This window comes from Rhyacophila brunnea, unplaced genomic scaffold (assembly GCF_057557595.1).
Source record: "Rhyacophila brunnea isolate RB1 unplaced genomic scaffold, BYU_Rbru_1.0 scaffold_6, whole genome shotgun sequence".
Lineage (NCBI taxonomy): Eukaryota > Metazoa > Arthropoda > Insecta > Trichoptera > Rhyacophilidae > Rhyacophila > Rhyacophila brunnea.
Window position 1 is genome coordinate 21,195,311 of NW_028233276.1, and position 19,052 is coordinate 21,214,362.

At 33.7% G+C, this 19,052-nt stretch overlaps 1 protein-coding gene across 1 annotated transcript; it reads left to right on the forward strand.

Moving 5' to 3' along the window:
- Nucleotides 1–1,650: 1,650 nt before the first annotated feature.
- Nucleotides 1,651–18,462, forward strand: LOC147065393 (protein THEM6-like). Its single transcript, XM_085956757.1, has 4 exons — nucleotides 1,651–2,754; nucleotides 12,343–12,557; nucleotides 14,193–14,384; nucleotides 15,042–18,462. The coding sequence occupies exons 1-4, from the start codon at nucleotides 2,580–2,582 to the stop codon at nucleotides 15,186–15,188; spliced, it is 729 nt and encodes a 242-aa protein (XP_085812883.1). The 5' UTR covers nucleotides 1,651–2,579; the 3' UTR covers nucleotides 15,189–18,462.
- The last annotated feature ends 590 nt before the right edge of the window (nucleotides 18,463–19,052 follow it).

Genomic DNA, 19,052 nt, shown 5'->3' on the forward strand with positions numbered 1-19,052 from the left:
TTTTTTCAGTGGAATTCGGCATAAATATTGTAGTTCTCTAGACCAAGCGGGTAGCACAGCCGATATTTTTTGAGTAATGTTTTAGCATACTAGGCGCACATGTCCAGCATGGTCACTGTTAGTCACATCCAGTCCGCCGGTCGCTGATGACACGCTTAACGGTTACTGCCACTATGCCTCACAATTTATTAAAAACTAGGAAAAACTGTAAAAATATACCGCCGTGTATTGTGAGAAAATGTAAAAATAATTATATGGAGAAGAAAAAGAGCCTATGGGACTAATTTGCATTCTCCTCCTTGCCCCCCCCCCAATATTAAGTCCTGAGTACGCCACTGACTTACATACCTACTTAAATGTCTTCAACTGATGAACTCAAACAGTAGATTCACTACCATGCCTGCTACAAACTGATGAATTACCTATAATATTATAAAAGTTTTAATAACTAGTGTGACAATATTTGAAATGATCCGGAGAGTTCACAAGAGAAAGTTTAACCCTGCAGCGCTTTGTCGATCGAGGTAGGTATATTTTGAAATGTATACGAACACAAATTCTAGCCAACGAGTTACTTTAGGACTAGGCCATTTCCACTAATAGTTTAAACAGATGAAACCAGTAACGTCCCTAGACAAAATGCCGCCCCTGGACAGCGCCAAAATGTCATCCCATTTTTTTTATACAGTATTTTGTATCATTCGTGCACGTGCAGTTTTTGGTCACCATTGACGTCGAAGGGAGACGGAAATAAACTAGACATCTCGAATTCGACAAAAAATACAGTCCTGTTAAACCTGTTATGTTAATGAATACATTTTGTTTCCAACCAGTGAGCTGAATTTTTTAATGAAAAGATATTTTCGTTATTACTAAGTTTATGTATATATTTCTATTTATACCAATGATTCTTCTAGATTTGCCGCCCTTCGAGTAACTGCCGCCCCCAAGCGACGCTCAATCTGCCTACCCCCACGGGACGTCACTGGGTGAAACAACATAGGTTTCTGGAGTAAACCGGTATTTTGTGTTAAATGTAAGTACCAAAATTTATGCTGGAAGAATTTTTCATTCACTAATTATTATTATTGATTTTTAGACAAAGATTTCAACGTTTAGGTCCTTTCTGACGAAATGGCCGCCTCGGCTGTGTGTTAGCCAGTAATATTTTCGAAACGGATTTTTTTTTAAAACAAATAATTTATTTGTTCACAGCACACGTGTAATTTCTTGAAAACAAATATAAGAATTTTCATATATTTGTATGCTATGTTTACCGTCTGCTAGGTTTTCAAGAATAAGCATTCTGCATATATCTCGATTTTGATCGTTGGTTTTAAATATAAAAGTTTTCATGTTAAATATTGTAAACCCTAAAATGTTCTTACGCCCTAGGCACCGTGTCTGCTCTATTTGATAAAGCGACCCTTAAATCCCGTGCCTTAATCCGTCCCTGCTGAATATTCACGTACCTAGTTAAATGTATAAAAAAATATTCCTAGTTGGTACAAAAAAAGATTACTATAGTATTGCAATTTAATTATTTAAACCGTAAAATATCATAAAGTTAGTAAGCTGCTGGAAAAGCTCTTTCATGTTAGTAATAGCGCGCCGTTTACTTGGCGATGTACGCATCGCTTTTCATCCCCTACTTTTATTTCGCGTTTACCCTTGGCCATACTGTACATCAGCTGTATCGATCACCGGCTGACGTGCATACAACTCTGAAATAAAATTATTTCCACTCAAAATGTCAGTCAGATCGGCAACGATTCGACATATTCGAAATATAATATATTCGCGTTAATTATTTATGTGATAGTATAACCAATCTATGAAATATAACAAAATTCAAATGCCTTCGATGTGCGCGGCACTTAAAGTACACGGCATTCGTGACACGAAAATTTTAGGTTATGGAAAAAGGGGTCGTGCTATTTGATGAAGTTTTAAATATCATATTATATTCCTACACATACTTGGCAAAGCCAGTTAGTAAACTATTGTGATATCACGATTTCGTAATACCAAACATAAACAAATCTTATTTTAATTATTATATAATTGGCACTGCCGGTAAAAAAAGTAAAATGACTGGTGAAGTTCAAATGGGTTACCAATTGGATTGAAAAAATATATTATAAGTAGGGCAGTGTTATATTAAAAACAAAAACATTAATAAATTTACTTGCGTTGCAAGTTTTATAAATTATAATTAATTATTGTTAACAATATCACATTTGCTGACGGTGTATTTCATTATAAAATTGTATTAGTTGCATTGCGGATAAGCTGATATAGGATATTCGTTTACTTATTATAATATATTTAAGCAACGTGACATAGTTTTTTTTTTAATTATTGCCAAACAATTTTTGGTAGAATATTTTTCTTCCGAATATAGTCGCAGTCAATTTAGTGTAAAGACATTACGTAAAATATCTACACGTGTGCTAGTAGGTAATTAAGTGTGTGAACATATTCAAGAAAACGTAAAACACTCAAGAATTAATTATTAATTCCGTTTGTAAAAAATCATAGACTTTTGGAAGAATATAATCTGAAGTGTCAAATTAAAAATGTCGGCTGAGGGTTCTTGCGGAATGCTAATGTGGATTACTATAATAATTTTTGTTGTGCTGCTTCTGTACCTACTATTCGATGCATCATATTTCATGAGAATCACATTCATAGTTTTCAAGGCAAGATATTTCAAGACGAAAATATGTATCTTAGAGAAGACAGAGTTGCAATGTGAGTATGAACAGCTTTTTTTTAACCTCTTTAGTAAAACTATATATCCCCAAATAAATCCATATTAATATCTAATATTGGGCGAATAAGAATCATCGATTGTATTACAATAAAAATTACATACCTACTTAATATTGCAAATATTGTTGAAAAATAAATTTACCTAATAAGTAACAATAAATTATTATTCATGGTTATTTATATAGCTTCAATATTAATGTCATTGGCTCCAATAGATATTAAAATAAATGATAGGTATAGGAATATTGTTTAAAAAGGTGAGGATTTAATGCATTCCCAGTACTGGTAATACTTATTAGCAATATATGTGTAGTGGCTAAAGCCTCGTATAGGTACAATAAATTGACCAATGAATCAATGAATTAACAAAACCTTTCTTGGTCAATGTAGACCAGTGGTTCTCATGTGCGGCCACCAGAGGATTTTGCTGCGGCCACCAGCGCTTTACAGAATAATATTTCAAAAAAATATTTATAAAATTATGAAATTGGTTGAATACACATGACTTGTCTTAAATTTCTTTCCACGCTCAAATGATAACTTCGCCTTTTCAGATGACGACAAATGAAAATTTCATAGGACTACAAACGAGATTAACATCATTTTTCAGTACTTAGTTAAATATGCATTATCTGAAATGAGTCATGACCAAGTACCTAAAACCATTTTAATAGTACCACGGTTGAAAAATTTTGGTCGAAGTTATATGTTGACCAAGAATCAAGTCATTTCAAAGAATTGGCAACAATTGCTTTATTAATATTGTCGATTTTTCTTTCCTACTACTGTAGACTGTGAAAGATCATTCAGTGTAATGCACTTCATAAAAAAACAATTAATATCGAAACCAGTTGACAGATGTAAACTTTAGAAGCAGCCATGCGGCTCGCATTGGAAAAAAGGAGTAGGTACCTACTGAGGAATTTATATTTGCATTATTTTTAAATAAATAGATATGTACTAAAATGTTCAAATGTTTTTATTAAATGGACTTGCCTATAAATAAATTGATCCATTTTTTTAGTAAATAAAATTTAGCTTTATTTTTTTCAATCGCAACAAAAGTGAAATTTGGTGCGGCCACCAGACGTTTCCATAGAACTGTCAATGTCAATTGTATGGCCACGGTTAAATTGATGTAGACGATACTATTTAAATTTGTAATCAATAACTTTTAATCAATAATTAATTTATAACCAATATTTATAGTAATAGGTATTTATTATTTAGAACTTGTTTTAACATGATATTGTCACTGTACAGGTCATGATATAAGAAGGGGGCAGGAGGGCCAGTTGCCTGGGGCCTCATGATTTTAGGGTGCCCATTTTTGCTTTTTTTGTTTGCAATCTGTTCGCAATAGTGTAGAAAAGGGACAAATTAATAATATATAGTTTAAGTGCCTATTTAAAATATGTACTAAAAACTTTGGTACAATTCGGTTATGAGGAATACAGCGGCAAACACATTTTGAAAATAGCCGATATACTGGATTATTTGTAAGGTTAACCTAACCAAACCTAACCTAACCTAACCCAACCTAACCTAACCTAAACTAACCCAAACTAACAAATAATCCAGTATATCGGGTATTTTCAAAATGTGTGTTTCCGCTGTATTCCTCATAACCGAACTGTACCAAAGTTTTTAGTACATATTTTAAATAGGCACTTAAACTATATATTATTAATTTGTCCCTTTTCTATAACGAATATAATCGAACTATACAGAAACTTTTTACAATAAACTTAACTAAATAGACCGACAAGATTGCAGATCCCGAAATAATTACTAAATTTCAAACAAATAAATTAAATTAAATACCTACCATTAAAAAAAACTAGGATTGTATATTTTCTTCCTAATAATTTTGGATTTTGGTTCAAAGTATCTACCGGTTGCCCCGTGCTTCGTTTTTTTCTGAATGACCCTGATTATGTATACTAATACCTACCAAAATAATAAATTGATCTAAAATCTAAACCTCTTTTTCACCACTGGCAAGATATTAACATGTACAATCGAAGACTTTCCCTGTTTGGAAATAAAAAATAATGAAATTTAATAAAATATAATGTTCAGTGTGATTTCCCAAAGGCATTGCCACTGATAACAAAGAAAACATAAATAATATATTGTATAATCGATGAATGGTTACACGATTGCACATTATGAAGTTAGATTTGAAAAAAAAGTAAATAAAATGGTGTGTCGTAAATGATGTCGTATCGAGATTATTGAGTTTTAGTACTTCCATCGAATTAATAGAATATTATACAATATTTGATAGGTAGGTATTCGTCATTCGTGACTTTCTTGACCGTTTCCGAATCGAATACGTTGACCGGTTAAGCTGACCATGAAAACAAAAATCAATGAAAAGCTTCATGCATTTTCAGAATAGTGGTTAGGTAGGTAGGTAATAAGAATAACACTGAGTCTATATTTTAATTTCATTTCGTGTACGGCCTTGCGTGAAGCAGTGGAAACACATAACCATTACACACACTCTTACCAATGGAGTTAGCCGCAAATTTATTTTAAATAATAAAATTCTACTGATTATCTACATTAAGGCGATATTTCAGTGAAACGGCAAATAATTTTCAACTATAGGCGCGACAAAATTTTGGACTCCCTGGCAGTCTGAGAGCGAACGTCGAGGTGTCAATACGTCATTTTGTTTCGTGATGGCGACGGGGGTATTAATTCTTAAATCGCGTAAAGATGACTAAAAACGTTACCCATTTACTTTAAAAAGAAAACATGTCAATGAATATATTATTATTGTTACTAATAGAACAATAAACAGAACATTAATTGGACGCATGTTGGATTTATATGACAAAATATATTTCGGTCGGCATGCGTCATTTGCACCTGCGACCCGCAATCCGCGCATCGCCTATCCACGATCTTTTTAGACCATGCCTCAACTGAGGCCTTAACGCCTTAACTATGCCTTAACGAATTATTAAGGAACGTGCAAATATAAGTTATTGATTAATGGCAATGGGTGGTAAATAATACAAATTTAAACAGGAACTAAAAGATGGATCAATTTATTAAAGTTTGCATACCTATATCACAAAACTTTAAAACCATTTATCTTAATTTCGTGAATACGTTGATTATTAAAAAAATCGGTGTGTGTACTTATGTACGCGCGTTAGAAGTTATACTTCTTTGGCGTAACAAAACAAAATAAGCCATTACCTGAGTCTATTAACACAATCACTGTTAACCTTTTAATTACCACAGTTAAATAACACGTTAATTATATATAATGGTACTCCAAACGCGCCAGTCGCGGTGTTAGCACTAAATGAGTTAATATTACAGTGGATTAGGTTGATGAAATCGTACGCGATTCATCTGTGTCTCATATAGCACATGATAATTGCATTGACTATTGTATTGGACCAAAACTCATCTTTGCCATACAGCGGTTATAATCGATTCAGAAGTGCCCATGATGAATTAATAAATAATCAAATTTTTGAATTATTTACCAACTCTACATTCACAAAATTTATTTATTTATTAATATATAATTTTACTCATAAATAATACTTAGGTACATAAATATAGCCTCAAATCTTGATACACAATCTTTACAATGAAAAATAAATATACACTCCAATATAATGCATGCGCATGTACCCTTGACACCAAAGTGAATATAATCATAATAATAAATTATGTGTTACATCGGCGCGCGGAACTTCGTCACAATATGCCAAAAATACACTCTGATCTGTTTTCCCAAACGCACCAAGAGAAGTATAACTTAAAAAAAAAGAATATCACGTTCCAAATATTGTTGATGGTAGTTTCGACAGCCCAATTTTTCCTCACAATTATTGTGGTATTTCTTGCAATAACTACGGGCTGTTGCCAAGCCCTTATAGCGCAATGAATCTCTGAATGATATTGTGACCAACATGTATCCGGGACGACTACTTCTTGAATGGATTTATTCGGGGATTTATTTGCAACACTAATAAAGTGTGCACTCTCATATAGAAAAATATATTTTAAACACATTTTAGTAGATACATCAAAGTGGGGAATGGGACGATTTGACACCGCGAACTGGCCTCCGCCGATTGGCCTCCGGTAATTGGCCGCCGGTACAATCGGACGCCGGCCCAATTGGACGCCGACCCAATTCGACGCCGACCCAATTGGCCTCCGGGAGGATTGGACGCCACATAGTTGAATTAAATGCGCAAAGGAATAGACGTACGTTACGATTTGTTGGAGTAAGTAAGCAAGTCAGTTTAATATGCTTCTATCTTCTCAGTAGTTGTACCTTATACATTTCGTGCTTGACACATTTTTAATATAGATTTCCACAAAAAATGGGTTTTTGTGTCTCTTGCAAAAATTGCGCAATTATTGATGTTTGTATTATTTTTATTTTTCGGGATTTCGGCCTTCGGGATTCCGGCCATTCGGGATTTCAGCGTTCGAGATTTCGGCCTTCGGGATTTCGTTCCAGTACCTTCCCAGTACCTAAGTAGCTTATCAATCAAACTACTGAAACATTTATACTTAGCAGATAACTTACTTAATATTTTGTTTTTAATTTTATACTATCTTAAAATACGCATTTATGCATAATAATATACATGTTTAAGCTTTATTATAATATTAAGTCGATAAAACGCTGAAATATAATGTAGTTTTCATTCTAACATCTAACATTATTTTTAATATTTGTTGTAAATATAAATAAGTACCCGTTTATAGACAATAAATTAATTGATTATGCACATCTTTAAGTTTTAGAAAGGGAAGACTTATTTTCTTTTAATAAACATCATAAGGCATAATAATTATTCTCAATCTATATTAAAAATGTGTCAAGTGCGAAATGTATAAGGTACAACTACTGAGAAGATAGAAGCATATTAAACTGACTTGCTTACTTACTCCAACAAATCTTAACGTAAGTCTATTCCTTTGCGCATTTAATTCAACTGTGCGGCGTCCAATCCTCCCGGAGGCCAATTGGGTCGGTGTCAAATTGGGTCGGCGTCCAATTGGGCTGGCGTCCGATTGTACCGGCGGCCAATTACCGGAGGCCAATCGGCGGAGGCCAGTTCGCGGTGCCAAATCGTCCTAGACCCATCAAAGTGGTATGAATACATTAGTTAACTTCCTAAATGGATGAACACATTAATTTGTTCAATTTTTTTATTATATCACATGGATACAGATTAAATTTGTTCGTTTTGCCTTCACCAAATCTACAACCAATGTAGGTATCACAGATCGAGGCATTTGTAAGAAGGTCTTGCCACAATCAATGTTCATTGTTTCCACTACCGATAGAAATGTTTTTTTCATTAAATAATATATTATGTTTACGTTTAATTTCACATTTCTCTTTTGGATCGTAGTTGGAACTTTCTATAAACGAAAGAAGATATGTAATAATAATTCTGCATCCATTACTAGGTTATGTACCTAGTATTGTTTGACTGCAGATGTTTACTGAGGTATAAATATTGCATTTACTCTTTGTAATAAAGACACAGTTAAATAGTAGTAGTAATTACATAGTAGGCAAGAATTATGACTTTTTTTTAAAGTTTTGCTTTTGTCAGAGCAGGGCGCACTCAGTCTCAAAATACCGCTAAATCCTCCCCTAATCGTGACTGTTCATAAGCACATTGATTGAATAGGATGTGTACGGAAATGTTGGTCCAACTAACAGTTGCCCATCCAACCTGGTCGCCACAAAGGTCAAAAATTGTATGACTTTTAGAAATTTTGCGGCGTCATACTGCGAACATGAAGATCTCTTCATTTAGATTGTTCGAGATATTAACTTCTGCTTTATGTTTCACTGTTCAATATATTGTGTATGTTCTCCGCGGTCCTCTCCTCCTTGGGCACACTTAGTTCAAAGTATTTTTAATCTTAGTCAGAGCACACTTGAGTGCGTGGTGATCTCAGTCTTAGGTAACTGCTCCTGAGATATTCTAAGCCATGAAAAACGCTGATGCTTCACATAAAACGTGGGTTCCCATGATAGCCCAATTAAGACTGCACGTGGTGCGGGGTTGGTGTGGCTTGATAGACATTGGCAATAGGTACAATTGGTATAATAGGCAGTGGCGCACCCAGGGGGTGGGCCAAGGGGCCCTGGCACCCCCCAAACATGAAAATTATCAGAATGATTTTAAACATTGAAATTTAAAGCCAATAAACTCTTGGGGCCTAAAAACAAGGCAAAAAATGATTTGTAATTCTCCAGCACCTCTTTTAGAAAAATTTCTTAGATTTTAATTTCTAACACAACACTAATCTCAGGTTTTTTAAAAACCCAATCCTTAATGGAACTGTCAAAAAATTCTCGGTGTTTACCCGAATTCCGGAGTGGTGTAGGTCATGGCTGGGGAGGGCTGACAGGCCTCTAGCCTGGGGGCCGGGGCTGTGGGGGGCCCGGCGTGTCGGGTTGACCAGATAAGTGAGATAAACACACACCATAAATTAGCTTTAATAGTAAAAAAGTCGCCTGCGGCGCCATTATACTTCACGGTCATGAACATTTTCAATTACTTATATAATTGTGCAATATATTTTTTGACTATTATGTGTCGATACTCGACAGCTTTATTATTAAAGTAGATGTATTAAAAATCGCCAATAATTCACTGTATAAGTACCCTTAATTTGAACTAAAACACAATTTGAAAAACGTTAATGTAGTGTTTCACACTGCCTTTAATCTTAGCGGTAAGTAGGGGGGCCGCCAATCCTAGTCTGAGGGCCCGTTTCAGGATGTGGGGACCATGGTGTATGTAATAGACAAAAGACCGATAAACGAGAAGAAGAAAAAGAGCCTATGAGACTAATTTACATTCTCTTCCTTGCCCCCCCCCCAATATTAAATCCTGGGTGCGCCACTGATAATAGGTACCTACGCGATAAAGATGAGGAAGTTCACTGCATTAAGAAGTAAACCACTATCTTAGGCAATGACAATGAGTAGGTATTAACAACAAAAGATATGTAAATAACTTGAAATTTTAGAATTTTCGCCCCTTGATGAGTACCCAATTAATATGCGTTTGCTCTAACTTTGATTACCAATGGATTCAATGGTTAACTACTTTTATCGATGGGCGACTGGGGTGGCAAGTAAGGAGTGTAAAAACCTAAATATATAATTAGACTGCTTTGACGCTAGCAAACCCATTTACTGATTGCTATGGGTACATACATTACTGTGATAAGATTTTCAAATTAACAATTTCGAAAACCTGTCTGTATTACAGTTAAGTTCCACGAAATATTAATTGTGCATTGAACTGATAGGTATGATTATGATATGATAGCAACTACTTTATCAAGATGATTGCACATACATTGTAAATGTAAATTAATGATATTCATGATAATAATTAATATTATATCATCGTATATTACATAAATGAATATTTTTCATTATGTGCCTACTCATTGTTTAAGTTTCTAATAAATACATCGTGATTCAAAAATTTGTCATTTATATTCAATAATTGTGAATATATCATAAATGTCACAACCTTGTATCATTGGCACTGATGCAATAACAAATAAACCGAAGATCCAAGGTAATATAGTAAAACATAGACAATTTTGCAATAAGATAGGTAGGTAGGTACTAAAGGAATTTCTTTTATTTTAATGGACAAGATAGATTTACGTTAAATTATACGGCTTCTGAGATTGATTGCTAACCTTCTTGTTTAATTGATTTCGAAATACGCTGTTACGCATAATTGCTTCCCGCGTACTTAATGGAACACATCTACATAATCATTTAATGGTATGTTCACAGCGCTCGAAATGGAAAAGTTTACAAACCGGAGCGCTTGAAAATTTTCCGAGGATATTAACATGGTTATCAAATTTTATGGGTATTTTATAAACATAAATGTGCCTAGATTTTTTTTGTTATATGGCATATCTAGCTCAGACGGTCAAAATATTTTAACCACGAGACGGAGCGATAACTTTACAGATTTCACGAACCGGAACGGCGCTCCGGTGCGCTCCGGTCCATTTCGAGCCCTGTATGTTCACAGAACAGATTAATACGATAGAAAAGGTAAAGCCAATATCCATATACCATGACTGAAGCCAGCTATGGTTAATTATTTAACAAAGGTCAAGAAATATAATGTGAAAAAAACAAAGCTTACTGAGTGACTTCAAATATTACCAATATTGAATGCGCGTATCATCAACGTGACAAACTTGCATATTATTATGATACAGATGCAACTATTAAAAATAACATAATAGTCTTTAAAATTTGTTTCATTTTATAAGTTATATTTATAATAGTGAATCTAATAATTATAGTTAAATATAGGTTACTGATAGGTGAAGGAAGCGGAGCGCACCGGAGCGCTGTTCCGGCTCGTGAAATCGGTAAAGTTATCGCTCCGTCTCGTGGAAAAAATATTTTGACTGCCTGAGCTAGATAGGTTATATAATAGAAAATCTAACACACTTATTTTTATAAAATACACATACAATTTGATAACTACGAAAATATCTTCAGAAAATTGTCGAGCGCTCCGATTCGTAAACTTTTCCAATTCGAGCGGTGTATAAATATATATAATTATTAAAGTAAATACATTTTTTTAAATGTACCTAAATGGCGTTTGCAATGCCAACATCCCGCGTGGTTTATTAATTCCGGGATTGTAAATACTGGTATTCCGTGATTTTGGGATATTTTTTCATATGATTTATTTTTCCTTTAATCGAACAATTAAAAATGCTAGTTTCGCATTGAATCAGGGTATCAAAATTATTACTGTTTGATGTAGACATTAAACACTGCGTGTGGAGGATTTTTTTAAAACTTGATGCTCAGAATACTAAAAAAAGGACTCATTTATTGTAGTGGAAAACTCAAATTTGTTCGTTTTCCAAGAATATTATAATATGACGTATGGATCACTGCATTCATTGATAGTAAATTTAAACATTAGTGTGATTTTTCGAGATCGCGGAATCGTATGAAAAACAATCTTTCAAGCAAAATTTATTGTTTTTCACCAATCACGGAATACCAGAAATCGACATGGACATACTAATTCCGAAATCACGCAAAATTATTGTCTGGCATTTCAATCTCTAGTATCTACATGGTGCACAGCAGTAGAACAGATCTACAAACTTATCTGAAGAATGGGATGGGGGGCCACTATCGAAAATTACCCAATCAAGACTCGTAACTGGACAAAATCTGACATTCGAATGAAATTTTCAAAATAGCGTCCTATGGTAGTTTGTAGTTCCATTGTTGGCCATTCTACAGATAAGTTTGTAGGATTGTAATAATATACATATAGCGTATAAATTTATCTATTTGCCAGAAACCTAGTAAGCGAGACATTCCATTTTGTTTTAAATTTGAATACGTTCACTATTTGAATCTATCTAGGACAGAGGTTTTTGTTCTTTAGATTCTCTTTCAGGGTAGCTAGACCGGATATCACAATACGCTTAGGTAATGTCACCATTCCTTAAACAAAATGTTTTTCATTACAGCATGGTGTTTCTCGAACGACATCGACAACCTCCTCTATCACATGAACAATGCTCGTTACCTCCGGGAGCTGGACTTCGCAAGAGCGGAGTTTTACGAACGGAGCGGTCTCTACGCCGGTATAAGACAAGCTGGCGGGAATGTGCTGCAGGCTGCAACCACAGTGCGTTACAGACGTTACATAAAACCAGGAACCACATTCGTCATCACATCGAGGGTAAGAGGACATTGCAATGCGTGCTTTTGATGTTACAGCATCACCGTTAATCATCATCACGACAATAAATAAAAATAGAGTGCCCTTTGAAAGATTATGCCAAGGCATGAGAATCATCACAGGGTATATAAACAAACAACACAGCACACTATCTAACACTATAATACGATTTTTAACCCAAAACTCAAGAAAAAATGCTTTACACAATAAAAAACAGAAACGAGGACTTGGGGGAAAAAATATTCTACCGCAGGGCACCTATTCGAAAAATTGAATAATCCAGGCAGTCATATTAATATTATGTTCCGTGGGCTATTTTTATCACTCGATAATACAACCCATTGTAGGTATATGTTTATGGTATCATAATGATAACATCAGTGACGTCCCAAGGCAAAGTGCCGCCCTTAGGCTGATTTAGAATACCACGCTCTTTCAATTTAGTTTCAAATTATATACAAATTTGTTAGGTAAATACCTACACCCTTTACTACCTATCTATTTATTTTAGGCTACCTTAAGCCGAGTACTCATTAGCGAGTCGTAACTGTAACCGTTCCTGATACTGTAACCAATTCTTTCGACCATGTCCGATCCTAATAGGATCATATGTTTGTATTGACAGATTTTGTTTTTTACGAGAAATGGATGTCAGCCACTTGCTCAACCTATTAGGTCCATACCCTGACACACACAAATTGAAAAAGAATATATTGTGTACTTGCCAGACCCAGGATTCGTACCTGGGACCCACGGCGTTATAGTCCAACGCTTAAGCCTCGCGGCCACCTTGGATGTTACAAATTCTAGATGCGCAATAATTATTTATTAGGCTTGCGAATTAATTATTTGGCGTCCATACTAGTTACTGTAACTGCAACGGTCACAGTTACGGCTCGCTAATGAGTACCCGGCTTTAGACAGACAGAATGCAACAAAATTTTTGAAAAAATAGCACACACATGTCATTGTCATCTACTGAGGATTAGAGCATTTCCACTAAGCCTACTTTCAAACAGCGGCGTTATTAGGTACGTAGAGTTCCGAGACGCTGACAGGTTTGGAGCCCCCGTTACATTTTTTAAAACTATGATGTCGGCATTTTCTAACGAAGCGACCGCATCGTCTGCTTTATGAAAAACTGTCATTGATTTCAAAAGTTGTAATAATGCATTCGTTCTTTTGTTTGCGGTATCATTGACACTCTACAGCCCAATGCGGGTGTTGGCTGCTTCCATGAACGTCTTTATTCCTCCCTGTCGCAATCTCTCCTCACTACTTTAACCTCAAGGATGCTCTTTGTCTCTCTACACTGTCTTTACACAGTCCAAGTCTTCTTTTCTTTTCCGATGTTTTTCATCCGGGATATATAGTCTGCTTAGCGGAGTTACCCCACTTTCACGTGTCACTGCACATCACGTACTACGTTTGATCTTCATCCAATAAACCAGGAAGACCCTTATCAATATTTTCCTTTTATAGTGATCCGGTTTCCTCTCATATTTATTTACTTTCTCCAATCTACATGTCAATATGGGCTGATGATACATATATTATATTTCTTTAAGACAATTATTTCAATCTGAAAACAGTGTCCCTGATTGTTTTCCTTTAGCTAAATAAACATGTTTTCAGGCAGTATACTGGGACGAAAAAACAATCTTCATGGACCACGAATTCATTTCTCCCGACGGCTTCATAAACGCAGTGGCCACGTGTCGCCAGAGAATAATCGGTTGCGGTGCTTCGACGGTCGTGAGTCTACTCCATCAGGTGCAATGTGCTGGAACCTGCAAAGGAGTCATGCCTACGGAAATGCCACCAGAGGTAATAAAATTGATACATTGAAATTGAGATAATACCAAGTACCTACATACATAACTACCTATTATATTTTCAATTATGTAATTTAGTTTTTATTCAATGACCAAGTCACAAGATGTCATAATGTAGATAAACATAATTTGGTACACATCAGGAAAAATATTTTTCCCAACTATCCATTAGGTATATTTTCATTATGGATAATTAAATCGTGCACACGTTGAACTGTGTATACTGTATATGATTTGTTTTTTTGCAAGTAATTCGCAAAAAAAACTGATTTTGTTAAAATGTATGGAATATAGGCAATTACACTTTTTTTATATATATTTGAAATTGCCAATATGCTGAGTGGAAACAGGTGTAAGATGTAGTAGGTACCTAGTAAATTTTTTTTTGCAGCAAAAAATGCATTATGGCATGAATGAATAGTAGGTAGTAGGTATAATAATAATTATAACTTTCTATTGTGTGTATGATTCAATTATTGTAGCTTGTAGACTTGTAGTCCATTTTGAGACTACGTTACGACTCCGTGGAAAAAATAAAAATGGCTCTCCAGTTCTGGAATGAAAGACATTACATTAATTTGTATTTTTAATAAAGTTTAATATGAAATAATACAATATAAAAGATTATAATAATTATTTATTATTTCAGATTGCTGCATGGGTTCGATCAAATGAAATTTCTTCAGCAAAGTTAAGAAAGCCGGAGTGCAAATGCAATCCTGCTGACTGCCAGTGCCTCCCAAATATTACAGAACCGGTGACAGAGATTGGAGAGAAAGCCAATGGACACGTGTAAAGACAATTTTAATCTACATAAATAATTTTCACTAAAACTACTAATACTTAATTAATATTTTTATTGACTCTGTGCTGCTAACAACATGCCCACTAACCACAATTTTGTTACTAATATTATTAATACAATCTTCCTTTTTAAATTATTAAATACTGTAACACACAAGTTGACAACATCATAAAAACAGCAACACAGCATGGTTAGAATCTTGAAAAATAAACACACTGTAACGCAATAACCATTAAAACTATTAAATGACCTAGGATTAAATAAATAGGTAAGCACCTAAAAATAGAATTGGCATATTATTTAAAAAAAATAGTTCGGAACCATATTTTAAATCAATAATAATATACTGCGGATTAAAACAGAACATAGGTACCTGAAAATAAAAAAAGTAAAAAAAATGTTAAGAGTTTTCATGTCACCATAATATGATATTATATTATTTGTATGAGTTGGATATACACAAAAATATAATATTTTAGTCTGAATATTAAATTCCATGTACTCCAGCTGTGTATAAAAATATGTCATTATTATTTTATTAGCACCATATGTAATTGGAATGTTTTGGAATGGCTTTGACTTATCTCATTAAAATACTAAAAAGATAATATAATAAATAAACATAATGATGAATCAATCTTTTATCATAAAATAAAATGGATCACTTACACAATGTGGACGACTGTAATTTAGACGTTATAATTGCATACTTTACTTTGAAGTCGATTTACTCAACTTGGTCACCGGTGCACATGTATTCGTTCAATCCTCAGTACCTACCTTAATTTATGCCAAAATAAATTCTGATACTTAAATGTTTAATGAAGTTGTCAACTTTTCTCTGTGTGTATACTGCTTTATACAAATTTATTTTTAAAACAAGGCTAATTTTGTCATTTGAAAATGTTTTATTTGACTCAAGTCTTTTAAGGTGAAATCACTGAATAGAGTAAATAGATGAAATAATAATAAATAATGTCATAATTTAAGAAGAAAACCATCTTTTATTTAGATGGTGCCTAAACATATTATAAATAAGCCACCAGGGAACACGTGTTTATCCCATATTTTTCTACACTCGAGGTCCATACCCTGTTGTACCACACTCGATAGAGTAAGCCAGTTCCCATTAATTTTGTGTCCCCTGGAAGCAACTAAGGACTTCTGGAAATAATACTCTAATGTTCATACGAATTCTCAAATGAGAAATAAACTGCTACATTTTTGCATATAAAATCTGCACTTACATCAAACTGGAAGTTGCTTCAGTAGTTTTTATAGGGATGAAGTCTACATCTGAAAGAAGATTCAACGTCTTTATATTCACCGCAATCGTTGGAAGATTGTTTTAATTTAAGTCGTTCCTGACTAAATTTGGGTGAATATAATTATTGTATTCAACAAAAAAAAATGAACAGAAAAAAAGAAATATGTACTAAAAAATTGTGTTATTAATTATTATTAATACAGGTATATTTAGTAATTACCGTATTTCATTGATTATAAGATGCCATCGATTATAAGAAGACTCACTCTTATTTTTATAAAGGTACCAATAAATAAAAAATAAAAACATTATGTAAATTTTATTAAAATAGACAAGTCATACAATCACAAAAACAAGGATTTAAAATATGCATATTATTTATGTACTATCTATCACCATCAGAGTCTGAAATTTCTTCAGATTCAGTGTCCGATTTTTCTGAATCACTTTCCCACAAAATGTTATCCTCTGTGCCATCAAGAGCATTAGTGATTGGCTACTGTAGCTCGATTACCTGGTCCGCTGTGCCAGACCTGTGTTGACCCCCCCACTATTAGTATACAGTGATGATTCATCAAAACTGCTGAATTTATAGCGCATGTACATGTACATGGATTTACTTGCAGCAATAGTGTGTTTTTTAAACTATCGTGATAATAACTGTTTACGCGTAAAAGTGCTGACTCTCTCGCCAATCTCATCCTTCAAGATTAAGCGAGACGCGATGTTGTCATTGTATGGTACTATTTGACAGGTAGTGAAAATAGGTTAACTTCAAAATGAGTCTCTGCGTGTGTCGTTGGTTTTTTTACCAGCAGGTTTGCCACTATCGTTCTACTGCGCAGGCGCAGATATCGAACAAGTCCAAATGTCGCGTGAAAATTCATAAGCTTTCCAACTTTTTTGATTAATATATGCAATCTTGCAACTTGCATGATAATACATGTTTACACGTGCATTTTCTTTTGTTATTGTCACGATAATACGTACTGTCAGCAGTAAATCCATGCGTGTGTAAACGGGGTATTACAGTGATTGTAAGACGCCATCGATTATAAGATGCACCCCAAATTCAGAGAAACCAAAATAGGAAAAAACATACGTCTTATAATCGAGAAAATACGGTAATACACTTATTATTAAGATACTTTTTCATTATAAATATTGTGATAAGAATCATTTTGAAGAGTTCTTATGAACTGAAGTGAGAGAAAATATTATTTTTAGTTTTAGAAGTATCATACTCTTTGTGTAGGCTTTACTGATGTAATAGAAGCAATCTATGGATTTCTTGCCTTGAATTTGTTGGGTACGGGATGTACTCTATGAATATGTAGTAGATAGAAAGTTTTGAAAATTTATTTTATTTTGATTAATTAAAAGGCCTAACTGTTGATTGTAACCTAACCTAACACCACTAACATTATATTCTTCCACACTCAAGATGGTGAACAATATTATGCATAATAATTAAAAAATGATACGAGTAATAGGCAATAATATAATATATTATCTCCTGCAGACAGGGACGGATTGGCGGCCATAGATGGGCTTGAGAAACTTTATGGTCAATCAGCCCTAAAATATACATATTAAGATTGGAAAGCCAAATCCCGAGCCTAATACTACAGCTTCTAAGTGTTCGTTCTTGTGAAGTACATAATATTATAAGCTGCCTCATTGTTACCTTTGTTTCACCAAAAACAAACACTTAGAACCTTGTACTTCTTCACCCGCGAAATGTGCATAAATAGCAATTTGTAACATTTCAGGGGAGGAAAATTAATTAACAATTTATTAACGCATTATCAAAAAAAAATATAACTTCATAAGTAAACATAAGATAAATAATGTGTCTTATGTTGTTTTGGCTTAGTATACTCATAGTATGAGCGATCAACCTTAAAGAAAAATGTTGACATAGTACTGAATCAATCATGCTGTCAAATATTGAATGACTCAGAGCATGATAAAAATGTAATAAGCATGATACATTAAAATGCCAGAAATCTTTGCGTATTATGTTATACACCAGTTTCAAACTTCTGTAATACTCGTATCATATTATTATATGAATTCTTTTTAACTGTTCAACAAAATAATCCGATCCGCCGTTGTTTGTAGATACGTTATTATTTATGGTAAATGAATGCTATAAGACACATTGGCAAAATTGTTGATTGGAAAAATCAAGTTTAGACTTTTGTTTTATTATAAATGTTAAAATACTTACAGAATGGACCAATAGAGGGCATTGCATTGAAAATATATCTGTCTTACAGATTATGTTGTATTGTCATGGAATTTGGGTAATTTTACTATTTGATTTATTAAGTACGTTAATTGAATTTCAATAATAAGGTTCTGGTTGTATGTAAATTGATTTATTGTGAAGGTGAAGAATTCATAGATTATTGGTAAAACCGTGGCCTGTTCAGGCGAATGTATAATACATATATCTACGAATGATTAATTCATTTTAATGGTTTTTATTTTATATATTAAATTAATGTTCTATTACAATGATGTTATGAAATTTTGGGAGTAGGTAAGATATTGGTTAAATAACACTATTAATTAAAATTACA